The 23288-nt window shown below is 50.3% G+C and overlaps 1 protein-coding gene across 2 annotated transcripts; it reads right to left on the reverse strand.

Moving 5' to 3' along the window:
* Positions 1 to 24: 24 nt before the first annotated feature.
* TMPRSS3 (transmembrane serine protease 3) lies at positions 25 to 23181 on the reverse strand. 2 transcript variants are annotated; one of them, XM_063113374.1, is made up of 13 exons: positions 23164 to 23181; positions 21527 to 21668; positions 16777 to 16887; positions 15783 to 15899; positions 15274 to 15397; positions 12038 to 12163; positions 10744 to 10787; positions 9975 to 10140; positions 8984 to 9153; positions 6653 to 6748; positions 3348 to 3490; positions 2565 to 2717; positions 25 to 42 (listed from the first exon to the last, which is right to left on the reverse strand). In XM_063113374.1, the coding sequence occupies exons 1-13, from the start codon at positions 23179 to 23181 to the stop codon at positions 25 to 27; spliced, it is 1428 nt and encodes a 475-aa protein (XP_062969444.1). The 2 variants fall into 2 exon arrangements, with proteins under 2 accessions (XP_062969444.1, XP_062969450.1); XM_063113380.1 differs by lacking the exon at positions 23164 to 23181 and adding an exon at positions 22287 to 22481 and having other exon boundaries at positions 3348 to 3493; positions 21527 to 21674.
* Between the last annotated feature and the right edge of the window lie 107 nt (positions 23182 to 23288).

A 23288-nucleotide genomic window follows, 5' to 3' on the forward strand; every position in this document is an offset into this window, starting at 1 on the left:
GGTGGCAGCTTGTCCCCTTACACTTCAAGTTCTCAGGTCCCTCTAAAAATGAAAACAGAGGTATTACCTTTTTTGGCACTTCAAGACATCTCTCTGACACTATTACCAAGTGGGCACCTGTACTTTACCCTGGCGAAGCGTTGGGCTGTTCTCCATTAATAGGGATAAGGTTGGCCTCTGACAAGTGGGCGGTGGGGGGTGGGGGAATGGGTGTGCCAGGTCTGTGCAGACCCCAGAGAGGTGTGAGAAAGTCCCCAACAGCAGTGCTTCTGCATTTTTCATCACTGCCCTGAGAATGTTCCATAACTTCCACATGGACTTTGCAGGTCTTAGTCTCCTGTTCCTAAGTTCTGGTTTAAGTCAGAACAACTCTGTTTTAAGCCCCAATCAGATAGAGAAAATGTCTGGCTGAACACAAGGGTGACAGCTAACAAAGAGGACAAGGCTGTGGAAAGGGACCGCTGGAAAGGCTGTGGAAAGGGACAACTCTTCTGCGTCTTCCCAGGACATCTGAAGAGAGATCTGGGAAAGGGCATGTCTCTGCTGGTGGCATTTCTTGCAGCCCCTCGGCCAGTCAGAGATGGCTGAGGACTAAGATGCTCTGTAGAGAGCACCGACCACCCGGTTCAGCGGGGTCAGCCAGCTGTAGACCGGGCTCCCCGTGCACAGCTTCCTGACAAGTGTGGAAACTTCCTACACACTTGCAGGGAGCCACATGGCATGTACCAGTGTTTCTCAAGTGTGCCTGAAGAGCCCGTGCATCCATATCAGCAGGGTCCTTACCCCAGACCCCTAATCAGACTTTCTGGAGAAGGGTCCGGGGAATCATCAGTTTTAACAAACAGCCAGGGGAGTCTTATGCTCCCCAAGCTTGAGATCTGTTCATCCCACTGAGCAAAGTCATGATAGGCTCCAGTCACGGGTCTGGTCAGACTCACTCTGCCCTGTTAGCTTGGGGGGTGGGGGCTGTAAGCTGGCTCCCTCAGCTGTAACGCAGGGATGGGTGTAGGACTGCCACCAGGCATGCTGAGAGGAAATGGGCTACGACACTATCCCCATCCTCCCACCATCATCAGGAGGCTCCCCAGAGTGACTTTTATCCCTGGCCCGTCCCAGCACTCCTGACAGCTTGAAAAATCAGGAGTTGACTTCCTGTACCCTTCAGTGTTTCAAGCTCACCTTTCATGATACTTGCTGGGTCACATGGGGCTGTGTCCTGTGAGCCAGCGCTGCAGGGCCATCTGCATGTCTCTGCAGCCCAATGCAGAGGACCCGCCCCTCCCTGCCTCCACCTCTGCCCTGAGTGCACACGTGGTCACAGCTGGTCTGTGCCCCAGGCTCCCACCCAAGGTGCCCTTGGCCTCTGCAGGGCGGAGGTCGCTCACTCAAACGTCCACCAGACACTCTTTAGGGGGCGGACAGGTTTGGCTGAATTTCATACTGAGGAGCATCATGTGGCACACAGTCCCACAGCAAGTGAGCACTGGGGACATTTTCAATTGGGCCTGTCTTCCAGTATTTACTGGCCAGCCCTGAGCCGCCACCATGCCCTGAGGGCAGGAACTATGGTCAGGGCCAGGGCTGGAGCTGAGACCAGGCTAAGCCCCAGTCCTGGGCCTCCCCCCAGGAAGAGGGAGATGAGAACACTGTGTAGTTTCTTATTTAAAGCAAAAAAAAAGAAAGAAAAATCAATGAGGAAGATCTGGAATTTACGGCACTTTAACAGTTTGATGTCCTTTCTTAGACAATTGTTTCAAATTAAAAAAACATTTTGAAAAGTCTTTGACCCACAGAGGCAGAAGGCAGGTGTTGCTAGAGGCTGGGGTGGGGTGGGAGAGTGTGGGGTAAGTACTAAGGGTGCAGGTTTTACTTGGGGATGACAAGAATGTCTGGAACCAGACGGAGGTGGTGGCTGCACTACACTGTGGATGTGTCGAAAGCCACGGAACTGTTCACCTTCAGATGGTGACTTGTAAGTTACGAAAATTTCACCTCAATTAGGGGGGAAAAATAAGAAGTCTTTGAAAGTGGTCCAAGGAGTGATGCAAGACTCAAGCTAGAGTCTAAGATGAAGTTGAGGCCCTGCCCATCCACCATCGCAGGGGGGCTCTCCCTGCCTCGCGGGGTGTCCAGCAATGTCAGGGGTCCTCCTGCCTGCCCAGTCCCGCCAGGCCAGCCTTACTGACTAGGGTCCCCCTGCAGGCCCCGCCCGTCCCTTCCACCTCTCTCCCTCCAGGGAGGACCCCCTAAAGCAGAGCTGCCCAAGCCCCTCCTGTTGCAGACTCTGTCCCATCCCTGGCTCTCAGCAAGGTCCCAGCTCCTTAGAGGGCTTTCGGGGTCCTCAGCCACCCCTTGGCCCCTGTCCCTGGTCATAACACCTGCGCATGCCATCCTGCACGCACAGCCTCTCACTCCCCGCCTGGCGAGGCAGGTCAGTCCGCCACCCATGGGCACAGCGGGGCTGTGTGCAGTCACAGCCGTGGAACCCACACCTGCTCGATGCCTCCAGGATGCTAGTGGCTGAATGTGGGGATGGCTGAGCTGGGGGAGCATGCTGCACCCACCTCCATCTGCTCGTGGATCCAGTCCAGGAAGGAGGTGATGCGGGTGTAGACCCCAGGCTTGTTCATCTCAGCACAGCCGATGCCAAAGCTGGTGGCTCCCACCAACTTCCACAGCCTCCTCTCTTGACACACCAGGGGCCCTCCACTGTCTCCCTAGATGGCAGGGAAAGAAGCAGAGGTCAAGGGGACAGGTACAGCTGTGCACTCCTTGTCACCATGGTGGGACCCCTCTTCACGATATCTCACACGGGTGAGGATGCCTCTCACACCCAGCAGCGCTTCTTGAACTGACTCTGGCATTCCCCAGAGCAGTTCCCTTAGCCCCTCTGGGGTGGTTTCCCTCCAGCTGTGTCTCCTGACCAGCTACTGAAGGTTGAGGGCAGCTGGGTGCAGCGAGGCAGTGCTCTCAGCTGGAGTTTCTGCCTGGGCAGGGGCTTCTATTGACCTGTGGCCCACCAGGTGGCATTGGAAGCCCAGATTCACTGGTTCGCACTGCCTTCCGCCCCTGTTGACCCCCTGCAAACTCAGAGGATGGGGCAGGAGGGGAGCAACGTGAAACCCCTCCCACCACCAGCTCCCAAGCAGAGTCGGAGGCTGGGGAAACACAGCCCTAGCACCCAGGAAAGGAAGTGCTATCTTGAGCAAATTTCCTCCCCACGCCCTGTAAATTTACTTTTCGCCCAGTCACAGAGACACACCAGCAGTGGCCTGTCCCAGGGGCTGGGTCACCGTACCACAGCCTCACCCACCACCGTGGCCCCCAGAGGTCACAGGGCTCCTTACCTGGCAACTGTCCACACCGCCCTTCAGGTAGCCTGCACAGAGCATGGACGGGGAGATGATGCCACCATACACGTCCCTGTGGTTACAGATCTTGTTGGAGATTAAAGGGACAGCCACGTGGTTCAGGACAGGGGAGGCGTCGCCTGCTCCAAAGCAAGGGTTGGGGTGTACGGTAAGAAGGGCACATGTGGGGACCAGAGGGACAGAGGCGTGACACCCAACAGGATGTCACGGTGGGCATCCCTGTGTGGCCCTGGGTGGCACCAGCATACTCGCCTGTGATGCAGCACATCAAGCCCTAGAGCCTGCCCCTTCTAAGTAGCCACGTGCCACTGTGCTTCACATCAGGGCCATGTACTGCCCAAAGGTGCCACATCCTCCCCAGGGCACATCCCAGGCAAAGCAGCTGATCTGCACCAGCCCATTTGATTCTCAGAGCAACCCAGTTATGGGAGAGAAACTGAGACTCACGAAGGTCACACACACAGCTTCTTGGTGGAACCATGGTGTGGTCAGCAGAAAAATGACATCCACATCCTGATCCCTAAGACTATGTCACTTAAATGGTGAAAGGGACTTGGTGGATGAGATTAAACAAAGGATCTTGAGATGGGGAGATTACTCTAGATTGCCCGGGTGGACCTTAAACATCATCATAAGGATCCTTATAAGGAAAAGAAGGAGGCAGGAGGGTCAGAGAGGGAGACGTGATGACGGAAGCTGAGATGAGCATGAGAGATGTGAAGACTTCAATGCTGCTGGCTTTGAAGAGGGAGGAAGGGGCCACAAGCCAAGGTGGATTCTAGAAGCTGGAAAAAGCAAGGAAATGAATTCTCCCCCAGCACCTCCAGAAGGAACACAGCCCACCAACATCTTAATTTCAGCCCACTGAGACTGATTTTAGACCTCCAACCTCCATAACTGTAAGATAATAAATGTCCTCCATAACTGTAAGATAATAAATGTGTGTCATTTTAAGCCACTAAGTTTGGGGTGACTTGTTGCAGTGGCAACAGAAGACTACACCTGCAGTGGGTCTCCTCACCACCCACACCAACAGGATCGACCCCTCCAACTTGACTATTTGTGACCCAGTATCTCAATGTTTTATAGGCTTAAAGCAGGAGGCACCTTGTCCTCTGTCTGTCTAGCATGTGTTGGCAGGTGGTGTGCCCAGGTGTGAAGGGTGCAGTGAGTGTTGGTCTGTAGGGGCTTCCCAAATCCTCCCACACATCGGCCACACTTTCAACAGGGACTGCCTGATCGTGACATCAGGCTGAGCGTCGTACTGTTGCTATTCACCCACTAAGATTCAGTGAAGGCAATGAAATAACCATCTCCAAATTCTCAGAGAACAAACATGGAGAAGGGCTGGGTGGGGGGCATGAAAATGGACCCCAGTCCTTGCACCAGCTGGCATGTGAGCCCACAGGGCACTTGGGGCCCTCTGCCTCGGTCTCCTCACCCACAAGATGAGCATGATGACAACACCCCCTGCAGGGGCTGCTCTGTGGGACAAAGGGTGTCACATGAGACATTCAGCTCCATGCCTGGTACATGGTGAAACACAGCTCAGCGTGTTGTCAGGGGGAGCTTCCAACGCAGGCAGAAGGATGCAGCCAGTCCTGTAAGACTCCCCGGGGAAAGAGGTCACTGGACCTCTGTGGGGGACAGAGCAGTTTAATAGCGAGGAGACGAGCAACTCTGTGGAGGGATCCAGAACCTCCCAGGGGAAAGGGGCTGTTCTCCAGCTCCTCCTCTGCAGTTTCCAGCATGATTAGAATCACTCTGGAAGGCTGGATGACCCCAAATGGGAACTCATGAGAACTCACCATGAGAGGCAGGGGAGCATCGACTGGGTCCCTGCTTCCATCACCAACCAAGGGTGCTGGTTCTGGTGGAGCTGGGGCCCCAGGACCAGCCATGTCAGCACAGAGCTGAGCCTTGGCCAAGTGGTTGAGCTTGAGTCTACAAAGAGCTACGGATGCCCCAGCCAGGGTGAGCACCACTGTGGGCTGGTAGGAGTGCGGGCCAGCAAGGCCCTGCAGACCCTGAGGATCTGGGTAAGCCCCCACGTGCCTTCAGGAGGGGCAGGTTCATCTAATAGGTCTCAAGAGGAAACTACTGAACTTCCTGATTTGAGTTGAATTGTGGGCCCCCAAAAGCATGTCTCCTTGCCACCATAGAATATTGACTTTATTTGAGAGAGAGTCTTTGCAGGTGTAATTACGGTAAGGATCTCGAGATGAGATCATCCTGCCTTTAAGCTGGGCCCTAAATCCAATCACTGGTGTCCTTATAGGATAAAGGAGAGGAAGATTTGAGATACAGAGGCAGGGGGAAAGGCCAAGTGAGGACAGAGGTTGGGGTTGAATGGTGCATCTACAAGCCAAGGACGTCCAGGGACAGCTGGAGCCCCGAGGCTGGGGGAGAGGCCTGGAACAGATGCTCCTGCAGAGCCTCAGACAGAAGCACCGTTGTCAGCACCTGATCTCAGACTCCTGGCTCCAGAACTGTGAGAGAATAGATTTCTGTTGTTTCAAGCCATCTAGTTTGAGATAATTTGTCACAGCAACCCCAGGAAACTAACGCTGTTCCCACTAACAGGAAAAGCAACTGTGGGAAACCCAGGGACTGTGGGCATGTCTGTGCCCTGTACTGATGAAAGGCGGTGCAGGTTCACCTGCATTTTTTGTTGTTATTAACGTTACTACTTCTGTTATCATAGCAAAAAGATCCCATTTGGTTACTTTTTCTACTTGTCCTTTGTAGGACAAAATACAACGATACTTCAAAAAGTTCATGGAAAAATAGAATTATACAATAACATGAATCTTTTCATGGACTTTTTGAAGACCCCTCAGAAATCTTCCAAAGTCCCACTAGGCAAAAAGTCCTCACAGTCACAAATCTGTGACTTCTGAATAGGGCTTGGGTGGTTGTCTAGGTGAGCTCTGTCTGTACTTGGGAAACAGGGTGGGAGGACAGGTAAAGGAGGTGCAAGGAGGGGCCCACTAATGTGTTAGTGAGGGTCTCTCCACCGTGGGGTGCCCACGGTTCTGCGTGTTTTCTCTCCCCAGGAGGTCTGCAGTTTCACGCTGTCCCAAGACAAATGGAACCGTGACGCAATACCCACAGCTACTCAGCTGGTTGCATGTTTTGGACAGTGGACTCACACCGCTTGGCTGGGACATCTGGGTATCCCGATGAGAACATCACATTGGGGCATTGGAGGGGCCCCTCCCCAACCCAGCCTTCAAGGTTCTGGGTTCCCAGGCTCAGAATCTTCGTTTCAGACCACTGACCTCCATCCTCTGTGGCCCCCCATCCTGATGTCCAGCACAGTTTCCCATCAGGGAACTTCTCTTCTGAGTTGGGCAGACAGACTGGTTGGATCATCTCTGTTTAAAGGGGGGACAGCAACTCTCAGTTCGATCAAAGCAGTAGTCGCGAAATCAATTAATCTCATGGGCGTTTACGTCTCTGAGGAGCAAAGACTTCCTCCCAGGGAAAGGTCCAGACCTTGGTTATTTAAAGGCAATTAGATCAGAGAGGGGACCCCACCCCCAGCTCACCACCCAGAGCTCTTAACAACTACAAAACAGCCCTCCACAGAGGCAACACAAATGAGTCTAGACCAGGAGTTGGCAAACCTTTTCTGTAAGGGGCTAAACAGTAAATATTTTGGGCTTTGTGGGCCATGTAGTTTCTGCTACTGCCACCCAACCCTGCCATTGAGCACATAAGCAGCCACAGGTAAGAGGCACACAGATGGGTCTAGTGCGTGCCAATAAAACGCTGTTTGCCAAAACCAATGATGGGTCAGATTTGGCCGGCAAGTTAGAGCTCGCCCACTCCTGGTCCAGACCATGGGTCCATACGTTCTTTACAGAACCTCATTCCATGAGCATTCCTGTCGTTCTGAGACACCTAGAAGCAGCACATCTGCCCATGTGGGGGAGTGTGTCACATACACCCTCCACCAGAGACAGTGTCGTGCATGTGCAACCAGAGAGGCGCTAAGCTTTCTGGGTAGAACAATAACAGGAAGGTAGAGAAAGAATAAGGGGACTCATTTAAATTTTTATCAATGTACAAGTGCTGCCTCCTCATTTCCTGTAACCAGATATAGTTAATAATAGTTAACAAAGTAGCACCAACATAACAATTTCTCTGTTTCAGAGTATTATGTGTGCCATGTGATAAACACCCTGAAGGTTCGGCTGTCGAATCTGCAGCTGGTCTGTTGCCAGGATTCTGCTCCAAGAAGCGAGGATTCACCTGCTTCACTGTCCTCTGCCTGCTCCTCAACCTGCCTGTATCCCCTGGGAAGGAAAAGGGAGCTTTCATTTATTTAGGAGTAGGCTCATCCAGAGGGCAGGAATTGACTTTTTTAAAGAAATAGGGCCATTTGGAGCCTGCTGAACTTAGCCGCTTGCTGGGAGAGAACTTTCTGAAGCACTTCCAGGAAGCTGGAGATGCCAGTGTCGTTGCACCTGTAAAGAAGTGGAGGAAATCATCACAGCCAGCTGGCTGGTGGCGAAGCTCTGCTTCTCAGCTGAGGCTGGGACCCCACTCCTCTACCCAGAGACAGGGCAGGTGGGTGGTGTGGTGGAGGGGGGACACCACGGCAAGCTCCTGGACAGGGAAGTGATCTTTGTTCCTGTGGACAGTCTGGTGACTCTCTTCCACCTCCTAGAGGCACCAGGCCGCCTGACCTGGAGAAGCTCTTTCTGCCTCCAGGTGGCCCCAGGGAGGGAGAAAGTGGCACCAGACAAACTGAGCAGACCAAAGTAGAGCCACAAAAGCTCTAAAATTAGATTACATTGGAACCATGGTCCACAAAAGCAGGCCAGGAACTCCGAACTAAATCCAAACAGGGTGGCTACTATCAGGCCTCATGGCTGGCTTAACCTCAGCACAGCCAGGTTGAGCAACTCTCCCCCTTCTCCCCCACCCCTTTCCCTTTTCTGCTCTGGGAACTGAGATTCCTCTCCTGGGAAGGGGTAAACATGACCATTATCATCAAGGGAACCTCTTGTGGGCTGCATCTAGCAGGCTTCGAGCTGGAATGCTTTGTACTGAGATAGTGGCTAATCGGGGAGGCTATGACTTAACCTACCAGATGTTATCGGGCCACAAGGGCTGTGTCACCTTGCCTACCACTGATTTCAAAATTGCCTGTTACTCTGTCAGAACCCTCCCTAAAAGTCTTATAAACCTCCTGCTTTCCTTGGTTTGAGGGAACTGATCTGGCTCTGTCATCCCTCCACGTTAGTGGACATAAAGCTCTTGGCTGAAATGACACCGGCTTGGGTCTCTCTCTCTTCTCTGTCTCACAAAACCTAACAGCCACCTGCTACAATGGAAAATTTATGTAGAACACAGAGTCTCCTTATGAAATAGCCAAATTGTCCAGGATACAGTTGAAAATGCTTACCATACCAAGAACAAGAAAAATCCTACAACTTTAATGAGAAAAGATAATCAACTGATGCCAATGGCAACACAAACCACATGCTGAAATTATCTGATGAGGATTGTAAAGCAGCCATCATAAAAATGTTCCAACAAGCAATTACAAATCCTCTTGAAGCAAATGAAAAGCAACAGAACAACACAGAAACCCAGCATACCATTGAATGTGAGTGGCCCAACCAGCTTCATGAGGGCGATGTCATTGCCCAACCTCTTTGGCTTGTACTTGCTGTGGTAGATGATTTTTTCCACCAAATGGGAAGGAGCTGGACTGTCCAGCAGGGAAACTAGACCCACTTGGATGGTCCATGACTTGGGGAGGTATAGACTGAAACAAGAAGACCAAGAGATAAATCACAAGGAAAATCAAACCACTCAACCCATTGTCCTCAGGTGTCCTGAGAGCCCAGGGAGGTGGTGGGACATGTTATCAGGCAAGAGATGGCCCCTTTCCTGCTTGTGCATGCTAGACATCTGACCATGGCTCCCATGCCCTGCAGAAATACAGACTCACACCCAGGTATTCCTGGACAGGCCTCACTCTCTCTCCCTTATAAGTCCTCTTGGTATTTGAGAACTGAGCTCAATTTAGATCATTGCAAGGGGTATCAGCGCTCATTCTCCATCAGACAGTAACCAAATCAGGAGGTAAAAATGGCAGGGTGAATTAACACTGCATATGGAAGACTTTTCTGTGGTTTTCTTACACTGTAAGCTCCTGAGAGTGTAAGAAGGGAGACTACATGAATGCCCCCCCAACACACCTGTAGCTCCCCACCCCACCCTGCACCATCCCATCCGGTCTCAGTCATAACAGGCTCTTCTGGAATTAACTACGGGAAGGTCGAGGTCCTTTTGTTTTTGTGGGTTTCCTCCTGCACAAGAGCTTCCTTCCTCCTCTTTCTACCTTTTCTGTATGGGCTGCAGGTCTAAAATCCTTAAAATGAGCTCAGGATCACTGGTCACTCCCCACAGAGGGTGACAGGTCCGTGGTGAGGAGGGCAGGGCCTCCCCAGCTGACATTAGTTGTGGTGGTCGTTCTGTCTGCTGCTTTCTGAACCTGCTGCTTCCCACCCAAATGATATGCCCTGGAACTGGGCAGGGGCCCAGGAAGATGGGGGCCACATCCAGGAGGTCAGGAGCACTCACTCGTAAACACAGTGTGCAGCAGTGATGACCCACAGGGGCGTGATGATGGAGCCCCCACACAGGTGGTACCCCTGGAACTGAAGGCTGACCTGCCAGGGCCACTGCGCGAGTGAGGACATGTTTCCACCAACGATGCGTGGGCTGTAGCCCATCCTCAGACCACAGACTGCAGAGGGAGAGCAAGGGCTGTGGGCAGATCCCGCACACCTTTCTGGGAGAAATGATGTCATAACGGGGACCTGCTCCTCTGTCCCCCAACATCACTGCCACCTGCCCAGAGCTCACAGCAGTTCTAAGACAGCAGGGGGGTGCTCAGGGTGAGAGGTGGGTGCAGGCTCCCAGGGAGCCTGAGGATGGCAGGGTGTGGTGGGGGATGAAGAGCCCTTTGGAGCAAGGAGCCTACCCCACCCGTGGATGATGACAACACAGGGATGTCAGTCAGCTCCCCAGCAGGAGCGGGCAGGAGCCTTCCGCAGCCCGCCCCGCTCTACTGTAGGACCCCAACCCTGCAACGTGAACTCCCCCTCTTCCAAGAACCAGGGTGCCTTCCCTGGAAATTCTATAGAGTGACAGTCAGTCCTATCCTCTGCTGAGAAGTTGCTGGGCTGCCTTCCCCCGCCCACTGACAGGAGAGGCTGACGCTGCTCCCCTCTTCCATCAGGTGGGGGCACACAGAGGAAGGGACTCAGCCGTCCTTGGGGAGTTGGGGGGACAGGAGTGCAGGCGAGCACTTGCACCCCTTTTTTCTCTGCGTTTCTCAAACTCTTACCCATGCACGCCAAGGTAACCACACGACCCGAGGCACACCCCTCCCTAGAGTGGAAAGAGAGCAGGCTTCATGAAAAATACTCCAGGCCTGTGAAATGAACACGTTTTTAACTTAACCTTGGGATAAGGGAAAAAATAAACTATTTCTTCTGCTCCTGAATATAGATTACAATTTCAGTCTATGCAAAAAACAGCTAACGGTGAGAGTGAGGTCCCGCAATTCACTGTAAAACACCCGACCAGCAGTGACGTACTGCGTGTGTGTGGGGGGCTGCTCAGTATTTTTAAGCTTCACGTGGCTGAGGATGGGAGAGGCACAGGGAGATATATTGTTTAAACACACATTGGTGTTATTTGCATGACCATTTACCCCAATGTTCTTCACGTGCTGGACCCTAGGGGACACAGAAGGCCGGGGGGACAGTGTGGCAGGCTCTCTGGGACCCCTTCAGCCTGGGTTCACACACCTCAGAGAGGACTCCTCCTGGGAGCAGTGAGATGTGATCACCCCAGAATGACCCACACTCCCCCACCCCAGCCCACTACACATGTGCGGACCAGGGCATGTGCTTTCCTTATAATGTAGGGAAAGGGTCCCAAGATATTTGCAACTTTTTCTGCCGTTAGAGCCCCAGCTTCATCATGCAAGAGAAGCTGGTGTCACCAGACTGAGGATTTAGGACCTGGAGATAAGTTGTCCCTCTGGATTGCATGTGGGTCCCAAAGGGCTTATTCATTCCATGATAGACAGACTGACAAGCCCGTTCTTCTCAGAGCAGAGAACACACATCTTGGAGTTTGGCCCATGGTGTCAGGAAGAGAGTTTGGAACTTGGATTTAGGATGCCTGGTTGTGTCTGCTGCTCCCTGTCTACTGGGACAAGGCAGATGACCATTTCAGTTTTAGACGCCCCACTCTTACTTAAGGATAGCTGATTCTGCCCTCCCCACCAGTTGCTGGGGACACATAGAGTAAATGGTGAATGTTAGAGTACTTTGTAAACAAGAAGGGAAAGTTTCTTCCTTAATTTCATGTTTTCTTTCCTCTTCCCTCCCTCCCTTCCTTCTTTCCTTACTCTTGCTTATCTCCTTCCATTCCCAAAACATACCTGGAGTTCCTGCTATGTGACAGGCACCGTACTGCACATCATGTTTACCCTTCTACTATATGTCCTTTCCTTTTTTTCTTGGGCCATATTTGCCTGGTTTGGGGTTAGGTTCTTACACATCACAGCTTCAGAAATCCAGCAGATGAATTGATACCTGTGCGTACAACAGCATCGCCTAACCACTCACCTCACATACACCGATTGGTGTAATGCGGTCACCTTGTCATCTGGCAAGAGGTGATTGATAGACACAAAGTCCTCCTGGAACTGTTCCTCAATCAAGTCCACTCTGAGGTTATCTGAACTGACGTAGCTGCGAGCACATTGGAAACACAGACCAGATGTGTTAAACTTACTCTTTGAAGCTACATTTCAAATCAATCTGTGCTCAAGTCAAAAGATGACAGGCACCACACTTAGGGACATCATTTTATCCACCCCCACATCTGTCAAAGATTTCCTTTTGCCCATAAAGGCCACACACCTTAGCAAGGTATTCCAGACCATGGGGGCTAGGATGATCCCCGCTTCTGGCCCCATGACCCTGCACCCCCCACCCCCAGGATCCAGCCATGTGGAGGGAGGACCACTCTGGTGTCACTGAGTGGGCCGCAGCTTGATGCATTTGCTGAAAAGACCTTTGCTTGGCCTGAAGCAAGCCCCAGAGGGAGCTAAATGCAGAACCAGGTACTGCATTGTCAGCTGGGCACCAAAGTGGGTGGCAAGCTCCTCAACAACAGTGGGCTGGGGAAGTCGTGGGACATCCCCGTGTGCCCCAAGCTGGCGTGAGTCCCACTGGAAAAAGATGAACACATGGAAGGAAGCATCTCGGGGGACACCAGGACCAAGTACAAGTTTAAGGTGTCGGGCCACAGACCTTCTGGTGAACGCTGGTGAAAGGTCACAAGATGGAAGGTGGAGAATGGAGAGCCACTGTCCCCTGCCCCGTGGAATAAAGAAAACAGTGCGCTCGTCCTGCTTCACCCATTGTCAAGCAGGCTCCCATCAGGTGACCGTGGGCACTAAGGGGGATGTGTGTGTAGAATTCCAAATTCAGTTAGCTTTGAATTGTGAGGGAAATGTTATCAAGGCAGCGGCCACAGCCGCAGCAGGCCTCCCAGGGACAGCTCCATCTGCCGATACAGCAGGTGCTGGCGTGAAGGAGCAGATTGTTGCTGGAGTGTGAGCTCCTGATGCAGGTGGCAGGGCAGTGGGTGGGGGCTTGTGACATGCAAAGGACTCCCAAATGCTGCAGCCAGAGCCCCATGAATGGTCGAAGTCTCAGAGTGGTAGAAATGATCCCAGCCACAACCTCAAACTCGTGTTCCTATGAGCCAGGCTCAATTCCACACTCTTAAGGTCACTTGAACTCACAATGACCCTATTATTACCTCCATTTCCTAAGGGAGGAAACTGAGGCACATGTTACATAACAGGCCTGAGTCTACGCTTGGATCTGAACCCAAGCAATCGGCCAGACAGTATTTTCATCCTTTTTTGTTTTAGTCACAGATAGCTGACCCAGGATGCAGGCTCACAGAGAAGACTGAAGAAGGGCTTTTAAGGAGAGTAGTAGGAAGAATAAACAAAAAATGAATACAGAAGTGTCTTAGAAACTGGAGCCGTGGACAGGAAAGGAGAAAGCAAGTTTGTAGGGAACGCAGGAGAAGTGGAGGTGACAGCCCAGAGAGATTGCATCTCCTGGACTTCCTCTTAGATGGAGCATTTTAAGGGTAGGAAGGAATATTTTACCAAATGGCTGGAGAGGGACAAGGGACAAGAGGGGAGAGGGACGTCTAAGGGCTGCCCACACTGCGGGGTGGGCCCTAACTGCTTCCCGGGAACATGGGGTGGGAAAGGGCTTGCGCTGAGCATTCTACAAAACAGGGCAAAGAGGCCTTGGGATCTGCCTGGAGAGGGTGGTACTCTGAGACAGAGGAGGAGGGGGGAAGGGAAAAGAAAGCGGTCCCCCCTCCCTGCCGCTGGTGAGTCAGAGAAGGGGACCAGCAGGGAACAGAAATGCCTGGTGCGGAAGCTCGCAGCTGCTTGCAGCGGGCTGTGTGTGTGTGAGTGTGTGTGTGTGTGTGTGTGTGTGAGCATGTGTGTGTGAGCATGCATGTGTGTGTGTGAGTGTGCATGTGTGAGCATGCAAGTGTGTGTGTGTGTGTGTGAGCGTGCCTGTGTGAGCATGCATGTGTGTGTGTGAGCGTGCATGTGTGAGCATGCAAGTGTGTGTGTGTGTGTGTGTGTGAGCGTGCCTGTGTGAGCATGCATGTGTGTGTGTGAGCGTGTATGTGTGAGCATGCAAGTGTGTGTGTGTGTGAGCGTGCCTGTGTGAGCATGCATGTGTGTGTGAGCATGCATGCATGTACATGTGCGGGTGTGGGTGTCGGTGTGGTGTGAGCTTCCTCCTTGTCTCAGAGCAGTAAAGTCTACACCATTCCTGAAGGCATTCATGTGAGTGGCCTTTGCTGTTGTCATTGAACTTGGGCTGTGGCTGATCTCTGAATCAGGTTGGCATTGTGTGAGGAGGAGGCCGGCCTCAGGGATGTAGGTGGAAGATATTTCAGGTTTCACCTGCTTTGCAGAAAGGGTGCTGAGAACATGATATATCAATTTTGAAAGTCAAGGACTCAGAGCAGTGTGGCTTTGATGACTGTTTCTTGGGTGCAGAGAAGCATTTCCAAGTCCGCCCTTCTCAGCCCTGCTCAGTTCCTAAGGTGAACGTGGGAATGCAAAGAGCCTGCCTGCTTTGAACTCTGAGAGTCGAGAGCGAAGAGGAGCAAGCGTGACCTTAGGGGACCCACGGGAGCATGGCCACCATGGGGAGTCAGGAGGAAGGGGCCAGCAGAGAGAAGGAAGATAGGTCTGGGCAAAAATGTGTCACCCCGATGCAAAAAAGTCATGTAGGCAACACCAAACGTGGAAAAGTGAAAAATCCTCTAGTTTTTTCTTCTACATTTTGCTAAACAGCTGTTTTGAGTGATGAAGTTTTCACCAAATTTCTGACTTTCCAAGTCTTGTTCTTTGGGGTTCTTGGGGAAGTGTGCGTGGACGTGGGTGTGACCACCAGGACAAGCAGGACATGTCCAGGAAGCGACTCCAAAGACCATGGAATGAGGAGCCATAGGACTCAGCTTTCACCTCCAAGGCCCTTCATTGCACGTTTGCATCTACGGTCCTGCCCTGACCCTGAGGACCCCCAAAGAGGCCATTTTCCATGTGTCATGAGCAAGTCACCCGGCCTGCCGGCCTCGGCCTGCCCCTCTGTGAGATGCGGGTGACGTTGCGCACGGCAGCTGTGAGGCTGGAGCAAGGCCACGTGTGGAAGTGCCGGCAGTGCCCAGCCAGGCCACAGCTGCCTGTCTTCTCCGCTCCCATGCTTACCACTTTCCCAACGGGCTGGAAACGGTCTGTACTTACCTCGGAAAACCCATCTGGGCACAGGCGACATTTGCGTAGTGCTCTTTCCAGTCATCAGAGCACATGGTCTTCCATGAAGCCGCTGCGAACACCTGGAGCACAGCGCTCTGGCCGCTGACCCGGACTGGCCAGCACCCAGGGAGAGGGTGCTGTGAGTGGGCGGACAGTGCCCACGGCAGCCCTAGCCCTCCTCAGCACGTCCAACCTGCTGCTTATTCACACGGCCTCCGCCTGGCAGAGCAGCCACAGTTCCTACCGTCTGGACCCCCACCCGAACTTCTTGGAGCTCTCGTCTTATTGCCTGTGTAGTTTCCCCAGTTGCAGTTGAGCTCCATGGAACGGCCTTCCCTGAACACCCAGCCCAGGAGCTCCCCAGCCAAATGCCAGACGAATCCCAGCAGGACATGACATGACAGTGGCAGGACATGGACCTGCTTCACAGGTGGGAAGGGGCAGGATTGGGTTCTGCTGACCTCCTCCCTCTTTACGGTGAAAAGACAGGACCTCACCACATCGGTACTCGTCCTCCCCGTCTTTACAGTCTGGCATCCCGTCACATCGAGCTGTCAGTTCAATGCACTTAAAAGACGAACGACATCTGTACTTCCCAGAGCAGTCAAAATGGACTGAGAAGAGGGGAGGAAGGTGGGAGTGTTAATGAACAGCTCTTTCAGTGTGCAGCACCAACGACTGTACACCTGCCACACAGCACTGAGCTCGCCCATGAATAATGAAACCTGCATTGAAATGGCATCCCTCTCGGCAGCCTGTTTCTTCAGCCCAGTTTCTGTTCGGCATTCCAGGGGGAGGGGCTCCTGCACCCCACTTTGTCTCCCTAAGCAGCCTGGCCCAGGAGCCACAACTCAAGGGGCGTTGAGACTCTGGAGGGCTCAAGTTCAAAACAGAAACCATGTGGCTGTGGGCGGACCCACTGAGCCAGCTGAGCAAAGAGCCTGGACTAAGAACTGCAGCCACCCTGTTCTGTCTGACTCCAGGTAGGACTGTGAACCACACAGCCATGCAGGTGGCAAATTAAACTGATTTCCAATCCAATTATTTGAAAGACAATATGAGAAATGTGTCCCTATTAGGCACTCTCCATCCAAATGACCCACTTTCTCAAAAGCCACATTCACCTTATTATAAAAATAGCTGGTGTGCCTGGCATTGAGTGAACGGGCCTCTTTGTCTTCTCTACCCAGGTTGGCACCCCCCCTTCCCACCCGCAGGATTCTATTTCATCAGCTGACTTTGGACACTTCTAACTGGGCAGCTTCCTTGGTGACGAAGCTCCAAGCATGGCCAACAGCCCCTGCTGGGCCCCAGACTGGACTTACATTCATGCAGGCAGATAAAGCCCAAGTCAGGTCAGCAAATCCAGTGCTGTTTGCCTCCAGTAATGACAGCTGGGCTGCCGCACAACACAGATGTGGGGGGAGCTCATGAAAGCTTTAACACTTGCATAGGGACTTGAGAGCCTGCTAAATAATGGATTGTACTCACTGCCCAGACCAATGGCCAGTGCTAATATCAGTGCAATGATCCCAATGACGATGATTGGAAAAAACTTCAATGGCAGCAGCGACAGGATCTGTGCAGCAACAGCATCTGCATCTGAAAACCAAAAAGAGGAGAGAGAGCAGAAAGCCAAGAACACTGGTTCTAGCAACATAAAACAAAGAAATACAGCTCTCTGTTTCCCTCCTTCTATGCAGCAAATGTCCCAGCCTGAAGAAAGTTGCCTCAATTAGAGAAAGGGCCACCTACCAAGGGACACATTCTCTAGACATTCAGTCTCACCCTCTCCAACCCTGACCCAGTTCTGTCCATCCTGGGTTAGGGGATAGTGTTATGGGTTGAATAGTGTCCCCCTCAAAAAGGTATGTGGAAGTCCTAACCCCCAGGACCCCAGAATGTCATCTTATTTGGAGAGAGGGACTATATAGAGAAATCAAGTTCGGATGAGGTCATTAGAGTGGGCCCTAATCCAAAGTGACTGGTGTCCTTATAAAAGTGGAAATTTGGACACAGAGACAAAACACGCATAGAGGGAAGATGAGAGGAAAAGACATGGGGAGAAGACAGCCATGTGAAGATGGAGACAGAGGTTGGAGCAATGTGTCTATAAGCCAAGGAACACCAAAGACTGTTGGCAAACCACCAGGAGCTAGGAGGAGGCCAGGAAGGATCTCCTACAGGTTTCAGAGGTAGTGTGGCCTGATGACACCTTGGATCTCAAACTTCTGGCTTACAGAACTGAGTGAGAATAAATTTCTGTTGTTTTAAGCCATGCTGTTTTTGGAACTTTGCTTTAGCAGCCCTGGGACACTAATACAGGGGAGAAGTAGAGCCCAGCTCGCAAGGATGCTTCCCTACAGACAAGGGTGACATGTCAGACCTGCTGGGTACTTGCAGGCAGAGGGATGCTGGGATCTCCCAGAGGGTCACAAGGGCAGGATGTTGGCAGACCATTCTCCACGGGTTTTGCACACAGAGACACTGACGGCTTTTATCCCAGACTGTCTCTTCAAGGATGTGTGTACAGCAAACACCTTAGAAGATAGACTGTCTCCCTTCAGAGCAAGGGAGAGGTTTGTTTACTGCCCAGTTTAATAAATATGATGTTTTCCTTCAAAGCAACGTTCACACAGGGCTCTTGCAGCCCATTATAATGATTGGGATTCCCTTAACTCCAGGCCACCCAGCTGTGACACAGCCCATCTAATGTGCAGCATGCGCCTAGGCTGCTCCACAGGCCTCTCTCCGTGGGACTGGGAGGACAGTGGCGAACAGCACCAACAGCGTGCTCAGGCCACCTGCTGTGTGTGAATGATAACGTCCTTTGTCTCTGACCTGGGAGTCTCGTGACTTCTGCAAGCAGCCATGAAACTGTGGCAGGCCAACTTGTCAGCTTGCAAGTGGGGTAAAATCTTAGGCCCTTCGTGGTTCTTGCCTAAAGAGCCAGCTAGATTTGGTGGAAAAGAAGATTTAAAGAGTACCAAAGACACCCAGAAGTGCAAGCCTCTCTGGGCAACCAGGAGAATTTCCATGGGCACCATTTCCTCTATGGGAGAACAGCCATTTCTCATAAATTATCTCACCAGTTCTGAAAATACATCTGTGCAGAAGTTGTCCTCATTGAAAGTTAGGAAGGTTGGGATCCAGAAAGGGGAGAAAAGCCTGCTGAGGGTCACACCATTACCCAGGACAGAGATTCTTCTCTCAGTCTCACAGATGTTTAGCAAAGACATCTCCATGGAAGAGTTAAAAAGATCTATCTTTTTCTGTCTTTAGAAATCACACCTTCACCCTCTGGCGATAGAGTGTGATTATAAAATGATCAATATCATTTGAGGCTGCCCCTGAGAAAGAGAGAATTTGAAGATAAAAAATGGTAAGAAGAGGAATGGGAGGGACAGGAAAAAAGAGGAAGCAGAAGGAGAAAGGTGAGAGGGAGACGGGAAAACAGGAGGGAAATAGGAATTGCATGTCACCATGTCACATATGTCTGTAAGTACAGGCAGTGACCGACACAGAGCGAGGGAGGAGGATGGACTAGCAGCGAGGTCTTTGTCACAGGCCTGGATGAGCCACGCAGCTTGCTCGTGGCTGTGTCCTCAGTACCTAGAACAGCACAGCGCACACAGTAGTCCTTGATAAAAATTTGCTAGATGAATGAATGAGTGACTGAATGAATGACATCATGATGGTGAAGGTTGTTCAACTCAGGATCAGATACCAGCTGGGGGCAACCCACCTGTGATCTGGAGTTGGCAGAGGGGCTTTTCTTTTCAATCCCCTAGAAGGAGCCTGTACCAAATTAACAATTTTCCTCTATTGAGAGGCTCACCCTCTATTTTACACTTAAAACATCAGCAGGAACCCCAGAAAGGACCTCTGATCATCTCAGCTGTTCTGTACCTAAGTTAGATTTAGGAAATGACTCCACGTTGTGGAATCAAAGACAGACGTTTCATTAGAAACTCTGCGTCGGTGCCTGCCCGCTGCTTCTCAGCCAGGCTGCCCTGTGGGTGCTACAGAGTCCCCCCCACCCCTGCCACCCCCAGTCTGTGCTTGAGGGCCTGCCTGGAATAAAAACAAAATGCATGGTATCTCTCCAAAGGGAAATGTGAATGATAAACAAGCACGAAAATTTCAACCCCTCTGGAAATGATGAAAACATAAATTAGACATAACCATATACCATTTCCACAGTGACATTATTATTATAACCACTACTGTCCAAAGGGAAAGGAAATGGACCCCCACTTACAGTCCCTGGGGTATAAATTGTGCCAGCCTTCCAACAGTGTAAATTGGAAATAGGTAACAGAAAGCTTAAAAATGGATGAAATTTTTGACCTGGTACTTCCACTTCTAGGAATTTATTTTAAAATGTCACCATAGATGTATACAAATTTCTACCTACAAGGACACTTAGAAGAGTGGCATTTATTACACTGATGCATGGAAACAGCCTAAATGACCCATAAAAGAGAACTAGCAAAATAAAAATGGAATACCCATTTAATGGAATACCTACAGAGATACATAACATGATACAGAAAACAGGTCAGCAAACTTTTTCTGTAAAGGCCCAGATAGTAAATACTTTAAACCTTACCAGCCCTATGGTCTGTCCCAACCACCCATCCCTGCCCCTGTGGCACAAAGGCAGCCATAGACAGTATGTGAAAATATGGGTGTGTCTTTGTTCCAATAAAACTTTATTTATAAAAACAGATGGTGGGCCAGATTGAACCCATGGGCCATAGTTTGCCAGCTCCTGAAAAAATTTATTTAATGCCGTAGAAATATGAACATGATATTGTTAAGTTTTTTAAAAAAGCTTCAAAACGGTACAAAAAGTACATGTCACTTAAAAAGGGAAATATAAATGTATGAGTAGAAAAGGTAAGCAATCTAGTAACAAAGTGCTAATAGGGTTATCTCTGAGGAATGGTGTGAGTGTGGGTAATTTCTAACAATCTTTTGGTTAACTGTATTTTCTAAATTTCTATAAAGAACAATACATTGCTTTATTTTTTTTTTTAAAGTTTTAAAAAGTTTTTTTCCTTCCCACTACCAGGTGTTAATCATAAGGAAATCATCTAAAATTAGGAAGAAATATCACAGCACTGTTCATGTACAGATTACTTACATTACAAAAACATTAGAAACAATCATAGGTCAAATGGTGATCAAACCACTATGTACATTACACGTCTGCCTGGTAAACGCTGTGATGTCCTGAACACAGATATTTATAGAAACCAAACAGCACGTGGGAACTGTCTGTGCCTGTACTGTGCAGGAAACCACACTCATAGGCAAGCACGGGAAGAAAATAAATGCAGACATAAAAACCAGGTAAGTTTTGGGGGTCAGGTGATTACAGGGGATTTTTTTTTCTTTCCTTTGTACTTATGATAATTTGGGGGCCATATTTTTAAATTGTGTCTCTTTACACTTAGGTGAAACCTCTCTCCTACCTCCCCTCATTTCCGTATCTCCTCCACGTCAGTTGCCCAGGTGGTCTAAAAGGAATCATTAGGGTAGTCCCCACTCCAAGTTTTCTGTAACCTCACCCGGGGTTGAGAAGGAACACGCTGTTCCTTTCCAGCCCCAGGGGTCAGTATTCCGAGTGCATCCAAGCCCCGACTTCTGGGACCAGCAAGCCCACAGCTCACTTTGACCAGTCCTGATAAGCTCTTGCCACAAAGTTCCTGGCTGGATAGGTAGCATGGAGTCCACTGCTTTTACTGCACAATTGTGACTTATTCACAAAACCGGCTTTCCTTCCTCTAGTTGCTAGTAACAACTCTGTCATCTACAGATGAATTTTAATCTAGCCATCTAGTACTAGTGGTGACGTTCAGTTATTTTAAATTTTCTGAAAGGACTGGTGGTCACTGCTTCTCAGGACTTCCCGGAGGGCTCCGAGATTTCCCCGCTGGGTCTGACCCCCTCCAGGATTGACTGGGGCAATGGCACAGCCCCAATCTCTAAAAACCTCCAACTAGAGAGTAAAACACCTGACTGCAGTGAGTTAGCAAGGAGCTGGGCAAAATGATTCCCTGTTGAATGCCCCTTTTCTCCAGGATTCTACCTATCTAAGGAAGTTCAGATGTGCAGCCCAGGAGTGTAAGGACATTTGGGGAGATATATTCCACCACAGGGACACTCAGCCACATTTGTCATCTAGACAAGGAGAAGGGTCAGAAATCACAGGATCCCACCTGGTTTCACCCACCTGGCGCAACAGTATTTATTTTCAAATCATCAAGGCCAAACAGCGATCGGAAGGAGAAGGGGGCTTCAGCCGCAGGTGGGTCATTTTCCCCCATCGTGACGATTTCAGGACCTCTAAGATCTGGCTCCACCTCCACCTCCACCTCCACCTCCTTAGCCGAGAAAGAACATAAAGCATTTGTTTCCCTATTTATAGTTTTAGCATCAGGTGTGTCTTTGTCATAGTTTAAATCTTTGAGGGGCCGGCCCGTGGCTCACTCGGGAGAGTGCGGTGCTGATAACACCAAGGCCCCGGGTTCGGATCCCATATACGGATGGCCGGTTCGCTCACTGGCTGAGTGTGGTGCTGACAACACCAAGTCAAGTGTTAAGACCCCCTAAATCTTTGAAACCTGACAATCCACATGAAGTACCTTCAGTACTGACTAATCAAAAACACCTATCTAGTGAGAAGGCATTCTCTTCTGAACCTAGCAGATAACAGAAAACTTCTACAGTTAGTGAAAAAGTATTAGCGTAATTCCACGAAGATAATGACTTTCCTGTTGTTTGTTCAACCATCGTAAAGTCAGTTGAACAGGACACGTTTAGAAATAAACCATTAAGAAGTCATGGCATCATTATTTTTCGGAATATAAATTACTTTCAAAGTGCTTTCGATCTCTCTTTTGAAATTGTTTTTCATCTGCCCCACGTAAATGCAATTCTTTGCCTACACACGTGGTACACCTACCATAAGCATAAGAAGTTTTAATACTTACATAAGTCCGTGTCCCCCAAAATGTAGATGGCACCAGGGGAGGGATACTCAGCCACAATATGAGTAACTTCCCCTAAACACAGCCCTTTCCTGGCTCACACAGGCATGACCTAATTAAGGATGAAAGTATCCCAGCCCTTGGGTGCCCAGTCCTCCCCCGACATAGCAAAGTGGGGAGTGGCTGGGGGCAGCAGGCTCACACCAAAGCAACACTAGGGCTCTGTCTCCTACAAGAATTCCACCTATCACAACTCCACGGAGGCAGAAGCCTCTCACAGTCATTCCGTGCAGGAGGGTGGAGGGAGCAAGGGACGGCAGAATGTTCCCAATTAAATTCCAATTCACTCTCCCAGGTTTCAGGCACGCGTCTCTAGGAACCTGCTTTTCCCTAGTGCTCAAATAGACAGAGGCTCCAACAAGCATATAAACAGAGATACCAGAATATCCCATTTTAATTTTCTTTCTGGCTACCTGTTGCAATGTTTGAAATTCCAAAGGGAACTATGAAGGCATTTAAAATGAACTTAGTTTCACATGATCATAGTAAAATCTAAGCAAGAGTTATATGCGAAAAATGTTTATTTCCATCACAAGAATAGCTTTGAAGAATTTCTTAAGAAAACTCATAAGTTCTCACTTTCAGCCATTTTTGGCTTTGATTCTTGCTGATACTTCTGCCTGTTATCTGCATGTGACAAATTATGGAGTTTACCTTATTAAAAAGAATAAGCATAAATGGAAAAACACCTTCTCAAAGATCAAACCTGGGGAAGAGGTCCCCTTCCAAACAAGCCATGGCTGGCAGTTTGTACAACATCAAGAAACATAGAAAAACATCTTTGGGACACGTCTGCTCTCCCCACACCAAACTGACTCACCATTTCTGGAGCCGCCATCATTAAAAGCAGAAGTAATCTCCTTTTGCATCATAAAAACAAGCGTGATGGTGAGCAGGTTGCCAAAGGGAGAGTCCAGTCAGGGAATATTTTCACCCAGTCACTCA

This window comes from Cynocephalus volans, chromosome 1 (assembly GCF_027409185.1).
Source record: "Cynocephalus volans isolate mCynVol1 chromosome 1, mCynVol1.pri, whole genome shotgun sequence".
NCBI lineage: Eukaryota > Metazoa > Chordata > Mammalia > Dermoptera > Cynocephalidae > Cynocephalus > Cynocephalus volans.